The sequence below is a fragment of the Pezoporus flaviventris genome, unplaced genomic scaffold, assembly GCF_033815535.1.
Source record: "Pezoporus flaviventris isolate CSIRO_AGI_PZ_B2104156 unplaced genomic scaffold, CSIRO_AGI_Pfla_v1 ptg000011l, whole genome shotgun sequence".
Taxonomy (NCBI): Eukaryota; Metazoa; Chordata; class Aves; order Psittaciformes; family Psittacidae; genus Pezoporus; species Pezoporus flaviventris.
In genome coordinates, this window is record NW_026892559.1 from 1,402,023 (window position 1) to 1,411,205 (window position 9,183).

Genomic DNA, 9,183 nt, shown 5'->3' on the forward strand with positions numbered 1-9,183 from the left:
AGAGAAGGCTCTGGGGAGACCTTAGAGCAGCTTCCAGTGCCTAAAGCGGCTACAAGAAATCGGGAAAGGGACGTTTTACAAAGGCAGGCAGTGACAGGACAAGGGGGATGGCTTTAACCTGACAGAGGGGACATTGAATTTGATGTCAGGAGGAAGCTCTTCACGAGGACGGTGCTGAGGCGCTGGCAGAGGTTTCCCACAGAAGCTGCGGCTCCCCCCCGCCTCGCAGTGCCCAAGCCCGGGTCGCACGGGGCCTGCCCCAACCCGCTCTGGCGGAAGTCGTGCGGTAACACCGCACAGCACCGCCCTCACCCCTCCCCAGTGCACATGCGCGCTGGGAGCCCCGCCCCCGACGTGCGCCTCACGACGTCGGTTTGAATCCCGGCGGGTGAGCGATGGCGGTGTTGCGGCCCTTCGACAAGCTCCCGGCGCTCAACTCCGCCACCTTGCTGGTAGGTCCGCTCTGCGCCGCTTCCCCTGCCCCGGCCCGCCGGTACCGCGCCTTCCGACCCCTTCCCCTCGGGAGCCACGGCCTTGCTGGCCCCAGTGCTGGTTCGTGCGCGACCCCCGGCACCGCGGGTGCCTTTTGCCAGCGGCCTCTGACCGCGCTTTCCTTCTCTGTCCGCGCAGTTGGTGGGTTCGGACGAAGGGCTCCAGCAGGAGCTGGCGAAGGCGATGCTCCAGGAGAAGAAGAGCTTCAAGATTAGCATGTGAGTGGTGGGGAGCGGGATCGCACCGGGCCCTTCTGCCGCCTTGTCCTAGAGGTAGAGCTAAAGCGGCGGCTGTGACGAGGATTCACGGAGCTTCTGCTTCAGAGAACGTGCTATGGTAAACGCTGGAGTGCGTTACTGCGGGGGGAAACGCGGTCCGCCTCCAGCGTGGTGGGGTTAACCTCAGCCAGCAGCCAAGGACTGCACAGCCGCTCGCTCATTGCCCTCACCCCCCCCACCGGTGGGATGGGGAGGGGAACCGGGAAAAGTGTAAAAACCCATGGGTTGAGATAAGAACGGTTTCATAATTGAAGTAAAAGTAAAACGTTATAACAATAGAAAATATTCATATTGTTATAGTATTTTATGTTTCCTCCAGAGAGAGGAAGGAATAAACAGATGATGCACAGTATAATTGCTCACCACCCACTGACTGATGCCCATCTCTTCGCTGAGCAGCAACCGGCCCTTTCCAGCCACCTCCCCACAGTTTATATACTGGGCATGATGTGCTGTGGTATGGAATACCCCTTTGGCTAGTTCTGGTCAGGTGTCCTGTCTTTGCTTCATCCCAGCTTTTTGTGCCCCTCCTCGCTGGCAGGGGATGAGACAGAAAAGTCTTTGATCAGGGTAAGCACTACTCGGCAACAACTAAAACATCCGTGTCTTATCAGCATTGTTCTCAGACTAAAGCCAAAACACAGCACTGCACTAGCTACTAGGAAGAAAATGAATTCTCTCCCAGCTGAAGCCAGGACAAGGGCAGGCAGTCTGGGCATGGTTAGATGTGGGAGTGGAAATAATGCTCGCATTCATCATGTTCACTGTGCACATACCATTCCCCTTTGGATGTTGCACAGATGCTTGATTACTAAATTGCAAGAGAGTGAGAAGAGCACAGGTATTTTTTCCCCTCCTGGGAGATAGGCATATACATGAATTTAACATGTTGCAATGGGACAAGTTGCAATGCTTGCAGCTCTTTGAAACCGAACAAGTTTGCTGAAAGATGTCCATTGCTTTTGATGCTCTTCATAGCCATTTTCGATTTTATGTGCGTGCATGTGCTTTTCGTCCTCAGGCTATTAAGATGCATTTGGAATTTCAACTTCAGCTGCATGACGAGCCCTTTCTTAAAAAGCTTAACTAATGTTTTATGATGAAATGTCCTTGACAGCTCTCTTGCTAAGACCAAATGAATTTATTCAGCTCTTCAGAAGGCATTTGTGTTATTTCACTGCTGTAATCCAAGGCTATGCAGTAAAGGCAAACTCGAGCTAATGATCTACTAGCCAGTTAGTGACTGTATTGCTCTCATCATGGCATTTTGGATGTTTGTGCTAGCTAATAGTACATTAATAACCCAATTTTCTATTCAAATTCTGCAGCTTCTGTTGAGCTGCGGAGTACCATAACTAATTGGCTACTGTTACTATAGCTGGGTAACTACCTAAAGGCATGGAAACTTATGCTCGTGCTGCAGAGCAAGGTAAGTTCCTGCCCTAGTATCATTAGGGTAGCAGAAGTCTGTGACAGTTGTCACAGCTGTGACACCCCTAGCTCCCCTTCTTTGGGATTATATACATTACAAAGAAATATAGTCTTTTCTGGCAAGACTACCTGCCAGATACTGCTGTTTAGAGAATTGGAGGGCTGGGGTTCTTGTGTTTCTTTTCACTTGGGGGGAAAAAAAGGCTTCTGCAGTGCATATCTGGAGGCTACTGGCATCATCTAGTGATGTTGGCTTAAATATCATAGAATCATAGAACGGTTTGAGCTGGAAAGGACCTTAAGATCATCCAGTTCCAACTCCCCTGCCATGTGCAGGGACACCTCACACTGTACCGTGTTGCCCAAGGCTCTGTCGCACCTGGCCTTGACCGCTGCCACGGATGGAGCATTTACTACTTCTTTGGGCAACCCATTCCAGTGCCTCACCACCCTCACAGTAAAGGACTTCTTATATCTAACCTGAACTTCCGCTGTTCAAGTTTGAACCCATTACCCCTTGTCCTATCACTGCAGTCTCTGCTGAAGAGTCCCTCTTCAGCATCCTTATAGGCCCTCTTCAGATACTGGAAGGCTGCTATGAGGTCTCCATGTAGCCTTTTCTTCAGGCTGAACAGCCCCAACTTTCTCAGCCTGTCTTCATATGGGAGAATATAGTATATAGTGGAATTCTAAATCGTGGAGGTTTTGGGTAGTTCTGCACCTGCTTCCAGACAATGAGATCTGATACTTTCCTTTCACCACAGCTTCTCACTAAATTGCATTTTAAATTGATAAGCTTGTTTGTGTTGCAATGTGTCTTTCAAGCACACTTTGCTCATAACTCGTGTTTGCTTCAGAATGTTTTTGTTAAATCATAGCTTCCTTACTTGTAGGAAGCACCACACCTTTATGTGGAGACTGGCAGACAAAAGTACAAACTGCATGTGATTAGTAGAAGGGAATGTGTACTGTGGCTGCTGGGGAAAGCTGTGAAGTCCTTAGTTAATTGCTATAAGTAATGTTTCCCCTAGGAAACCAAAACCAGTGTTTCTCTCTTGGCTTCCAGAGACAAAGTGGATTGTGAGAGAGATTGAAATTCTGGGATTTATTTTTTCTCCAGTCTGTCTTTCAGGTGAACTTCCAAAAATATGCTTCCCTGTGGAAGGCCCAGATAGGCACTACTGAAGCTTTTCCCTTTTTTTTTCTTTTTACTTGTAGTGGGAAGACACACAGAAAATCCCCACCCTGTGTTTTTTCCAACAGCTGTATCAGCAGTGGTAGTATTGAATAGAAGGAAATATCAACCAATCTAGTAACTCCTGATGCAGTGAAAGGGATAAAAAAGGGGTAATGATATAATAGGAGCTCTTTCTGAATTAAAACTTCATCTATAAAGTTGTATTAGTGATAATATGCTATTTTAAGGTTTTGTGAATATAACACACCTCTATCACAGGCATCTGAGAAGGTAGACTCTCCTGTTTGAGAGCATGAGCAGTATCTTTGGAACATGACGGGAAAGCACTGGTGCATTTTAGATGAAACTTGGCAGCAAAATACACCAGTAAAGTACTGAGGTTCACTTTGTTAGAAAGGACTCTTCTTAACAATTAAATGACTGCTGTATGGATCTGTTGGGAACAAATGCTTCTGTGAATCTTGTTATGCTCTAATAAGCTTCCCATTATAAACAAGCTTGTCCAGCAAGTACCATTGTGCCTGTCAACAGCTATGAGTAGGCCTATGATATTAGAATACCACTTAAAGAATTGCAGTGTCTCTTCAGTTCCTACATGTTTAGTGTGCTTTCTGGTAACTTGCTACATGGTGAACTGTGATGGTTATCTGGATGTGGTTAAGTGGATAATGTCTTGCCAAGCTATTTGGTTAAACTGGACAATTTATTCTCTTTCAGTCATCTTGCTACATCCCTCCCCTTACCTTCAGAGGGGGATCATCTTCGGCCCAGGATAGATCTGATTGTGTTTACGATTGACATCAAGAACAAATACAGGTAAAAGAAGGGCAAAAATCTGAGAGGGGAAACTGATATTCTTTCTTGGATTGATAAATAAATCTATATTTTTACTGTGTCAGAATTTCTGAATAGTGGAATTCAAAGCCAAGACTTGCTGTGGTGGAACAGCTCAGTAATACATGCAGTGGTTTTCTGGCCTTCAGCAATGGATTAGTTCTGAACCGCTCTGTCTAATAACATGCCTGTTGTGCACTAAGTTGCCATAGCAGAGAAGGCAGAATTTATTCCCGAGTATGGATATGTGGTGATGGGAACTGAGCTTTGGAAAGATGCTGTCTCTAAAATTAGATGGAAATGATGGTCATGCTGTTAAGTTCTGTAATATACAGAGGGCTGATGTACACTGGGCAGTGCAACCTAATAACCTGCCAGTTGCTGCATCTGTGTCCCCAGTTCACTGATACTGCTGTTCAAGTTGGATCAGCACTGCAGATGTCTTTAGGTAAAAGAGAAAGTTCTGCAGGGATGATCCCTTTTCTCTCATCTTGTGCTCATCTTTGTAGAAATGATGTTTCAGTCCCTAGGCCATAAGTAAAGACTTGCTAAGGCACAGAAGTCAGCATTTTATTATTTACTTAACTTGTGAGTGATGATCCTGGGCTCTCATTTACCAAAAATGACAGGCCCAGCTGCATACTTATAGCACAAATGGTGCTGCGGAAGTGTGTGGGCTAGCTCTTCTGAAAGAGCCAAAGTAGTGCTGAAGTCTTGTTGGATGTTAATGAATGTGGATGCTTAGTGTCCGCAAATCACAGAGGAGACCATTCAAACTAAGTCTAACTGTTGAGTCTTGGGTAGAAAAGGATATGTTATGGATTATTAAACAGCTGTGGGTATTACAGAGAGCTCTCATGCCATGCTTTTAGCACAGAGCATAACTCTGCCAGCTCTCAGATCAGCAGATGTTAACATCAGTGGCTTTCTAAATGTGCTTCTGAAAGTTACACTATTTGTCCTTATGCTGAACTGTTTTTACCTCCCTGTCCAACTGGATTATCTGTGTTTCTCTGACAGCTTGAAGAATGTCGAAGCTTCCTTAGCTCATGTGGCTGCCAGCTTCTTCCTGGGGAAAGTGTGCTTTCTTGTCACTGGGGGTACGTATGCCATCTGCCCTCTTCTTCTTCTCTAGGCAGCACAACTCACTGTTGATTGCCTTAAAACAGAGCAGTGACTTAACTTGAAACAAGACAAAGGAAAACAGTGGCTTTGTCAAAAGCTTTGTTTAAATTATATCTGAACTCACCTGTGGGGGGTTTTGATTGTCAGATGAAACACGGTTCTCATCTCATGCTCACTTGCTCTCTCCTTCTTGTTCTTGCCAGTAAGACCTCTCTTCTCTGTCCCTAATCCCTGAATATGATTTGTGCTATTGATTTGTATTTTTTTCCTGTGTTACTGTAGAAGTCTGTTCTATCTGCTCTTGCAGATATGTCTTAATGATTATCTTAATAAGCAGCGAGGAGTGTATGATACTGTGGTAATAAAATGCATTTAAATGGATGAGCTACTAAACTATTAAATATGGTTTTAATACAACACTGGTATCCCTGCTGTGTACTGTCTAGCCCTCTTGTGCCTCTAATCTCTTTCTTTCCCCCCCACTGCCTCAAGTAGAGGGAGTGTTTTCCTGTATCCTCCCTGCTTCAGCTCTGAGGAACTGGAGTGGGCAGACCATACTGCTCAGTGTTGGACAAGAGGTCCCGTGTCCTTGGAATTTTGGGCTCAGGAGGCCTAATTCTGGGGTGAGAAAGAGTCTTAGTGTTGTCCTGTACTATGGCTCTCCTGAGCAAGTTAATTCCTCAGAGACTTGAGCACCCTGTGATACCACATGAGCCAGATTCAGACTGTGCTGATAATAGTGTACCAGTCCCTTATTCAAAATGGTACAGTACTTGGTAATGTGGTAGTACTATTCCACATTAGTATTATGAAAGACTTCTGTGCTAATTCCATTGTGAATCTTATACCATTCTCTTTGTACTGCTCACTGTTGCCTTACCTTCTACAGTGCTCTGAAAGCTAGCTCTGGATAATTTTGTGGATGTGGAATTCCCTGTAGTTTTCTTAACTGAATGTTGAATATGTGGCTTGTAATGTGGGAAATCTTTTTCTGTAGTTGGCAGGGTGAATTTCTGCAGTGTAGAAATGAGTTCCATCTGGAAACTGGGAGAAGTCTACTGCAGTCCTGTGCTATACTGTGAGCTGGAGGTAAGGTGCTGATTTGGTGTCTGTAGGGTCTTGTGCATTCCAGTGCTCTCTGATCCTCAGGAACATCATTACCTTAGCAATAAATATATGTACATACACTACTGTCTTGCTTAAGTGTCAAAGACCAGACTCTATAAGAGTAGTAGAGGTACAGGAGTCTGGCTGTTCTTGAAATGAGTCTTGTAAATTACCTGCTCATTCCTGTGCTACTTCAAAGCCTCAGGAAGCCAAGTCTAAATTAATAAAGACTTCACTGATACACAAAGCCTCAGTACACTTTGTTCTTTGAGGCATTTTCCCTTCTTGGGAGCCACATAGCTGTTATTTGCCATGTGGCTCTCTTGTCTGTATAATGCTTCCTGTTAGCCAGGCTTTGTTGCTTCACAGGCTGTTTTGCTATCTGATACGCCACTCTTTCCAATTACCTGTTTGGTCTGAAAAGCTGGAGGGAGAGTTTGGCATTCAGCAAATGTGTGTTCACTTTTCTGTGTGTTCGTCATTGCACCCTCGGAGATCACTTCCCTACCAGCAGGTAATACCTGTGCCTTTGGCAAGCCCTTCAGGGTTTTCGGCTGACAACACTGTACCTTACTTAACATTAGGGGAGTAAACAGGCCTGTTTGGAGTTTTCTGTAGCTGGCTGCTCTGAACCATACTTAATGCCTGCTCTGGTTTTGATTTTATTTTATCACAGCTTTGCACTGCTTTTCTTTTCTGTTGCTGAAATAATTTCTCAATTTTGTTTCCAGTTGGAATGGATACGAGTTGCCACTGCTCAGCGACTTCTCCGGATGTTACAGATCTGTGCTGGTCATGTACCAGGAGTTTCTGCCTTGACCTTTAACTTTATGTTGAGGAACTCTTACTAGCTTCCCATTGTGAGAATTGAGGATTTTTACTTCAGGCATTCAAGCTGCTTCAGTTGGAATCACGCTGGGAAGCTTTTTTGCCTAACATGTCATGATCACTCATCCAGAGCTGTTCCTAGTTGCTAATCTCTCAAGAAAAGCTTGATTTCTGCTCAGCTGATAATGTAGAGGTGCTGGGGGGGGAGGGGAGTTTGAACTGGGGACTCCTATCCATTATTACATCTCAGTCCCATTTCATGATCAAGTTTGAGTTTCACCCACTTCGCCAGTGGCCAGGAGCTACATGTTTTACTGAGAGAATATCAGAAAAACAAGCTGCTAGCCCAAATACTTCATATCATGTTGAGTATCTTAGTTTCCCAAAGTACTAGAGAAGAGGCAGCAGGTTCCTGCTTCCTTCCAGTTGAAATATAGCACCTTGGACTAACATGAAACCTGCCTCCTAGGTTTTGTCTCCCCACTAAGAGAATAATGGGGAAGAAGGGTTGTACTTCAGCGGGCAGTAAGTGATCCAGGTGTGTGAGTGTCTGCCCAGTGAAGGGCTCAGTATTCCATGCCTGGTACCTAACTGGGGAGGAAGGGAGTAAATAAGGTAATTGAGCACTTTAGCTTTCTTATAGATCTTTAAAGAAAAAGGCTTCATCTAGCAAACCCAAGATAACAAACAACCCTACTTTATTAAGCCTAGGATAACCATATTCTTACTGCAATTCAGCAGTTTGTTATGGAGTTGTAAGTTAACAAAATGTGTACTATTTAATAATTAGCTGTATGCTGTTTGTTCAGGTATATGGCACTGGCTCTGAAGACCTATGAGCACTTGCCCAGGTTTGCCCGGGCAGGGAGGCTGGTCCTTGCTTGCAGCTTGAGCTTCCAGTTAGTTGGTGGGCTGCAGTCACGGCTTCAGCCACGGGGTGGTGGCAAAAGCTTTTCAAATAGGAATCTTCCTGTATACCCACTTGAGCCACCTTCTCCAATACGTTTCTTGAGTCGCTGGGATGTTTCTTACCCAGAAATGCGTGCCAGGTAGAAATGAAGCCCAGAGAGAATGTGTTAGGCTTCCTCCTGGTTTAATTTATTTAATCCCCAATAGTGTGCTTTAATGTAGCTAGGTGCAGAGCTTTAGCTGTGTGTGCTGTTTTGCTTAGCTTGTTTCTGACATCTGTCTGTGAGCAGGAAAAAGCAGAAAGCAGCACTGCAGGCTTAATCAGCTGTGAGTGTTGGCAGTCCTTGTAAAGACAGCTCAGCAAGGCACAAAGCCTGTATCCTTGCTCAGAGGACGCACAAATCCCAGCTACAGTTGTATCGTTGCTGGCAGGGGACAGCTAGGTTGTTTATCAGCTGAAACAAAAGGAGCTGAACCATTCAGCTGTGTTATGGTGCCCAAAAGGGTTGGACTGGCTAAAACCCAAAGGAGAAAGAAATATGCAAACTCTCCTGGCTGTGTAAGAAGGATTGGAAGCTTAATGGGCATGCCCTACTTTCGGCTAGCTTTGTGATCCTGAAGGTACCAGCTAGGACTTGGCCACCAGAGTGAGGCAGTCATGCTGAGAAACAAGTTTCTCTGTTGGTTATGCTGTCTCAGCCTTGCTCTTGCTTTGGGTCCCTGAAAATAAATGAGACCATGGTTTAGAACAGACTGGTTTCGATTTGCTCTCGTTGTGCAGGTGCAATCTGGGGGAGGGAAGGAAGGGCTGCGGCATGAAATGAGCCAATCTCTCATCTCCTCCGCAGCTGCTGTAAGGTAAGAAGACTTCAGTCTCCTAGGTTGCTCCCTGGTTGTCTCTAATCACTATTGGACTGGGGTAAAAGCCCTTTGGCCTCAAGAGTAATTTTGCTGTGCTTTCTTGACTGGTGAAAACGAAAC

General features: G+C 45.3%; 1 protein-coding gene across 2 annotated transcripts; it reads left to right on the plus strand.

The window, feature by feature from the left end:
- Nucleotides 1-367: 367 nt before the first annotated feature.
- Nucleotides 368-8,963, plus strand: CENPM (centromere protein M). 2 transcript variants are annotated; one of them, XM_061450695.1, is made up of 6 exons: nt 368-452; nt 631-710; nt 4,117-4,215; nt 5,254-5,333; nt 6,356-6,447; nt 7,197-8,963. In XM_061450695.1, exons 1-6 carry the CDS (start codon nt 396-398, stop codon nt 7,314-7,316), a joined length of 528 nt encoding a protein of 175 aa, XP_061306679.1. In that variant the 5' UTR covers nt 368-395; the 3' UTR covers nt 7,317-8,963. The 2 variants fall into 2 exon arrangements, with proteins under 2 accessions (XP_061306679.1, XP_061306680.1); XM_061450696.1 differs by lacking the exon at nt 4,117-4,215.
- Nucleotides 8,964-9,183: the final 220 nt, after the last annotated feature.

Coding starts and splice junctions, on each gene's coding strand:
- CENPM (XM_061450695.1), top strand. CDS start 396: ATGGCGGTGTTGCGGCCCTTCGACAAGCTCCCGGCGCTCAACTCCGCC. Junction 453..630: donor TCAACTCCGCCACCTTGCTG/GTAGGTCCGCTC, acceptor CTGTCCGCGCAG/TTGGTGGGTTCGGACGAAGG. Junction 5,334..6,355: donor GTGCTTTCTTGTCACTGGGG/GTACGTATGCCA, acceptor CTTTTTCTGTAG/TTGGCAGGGTGAATTTCTGC.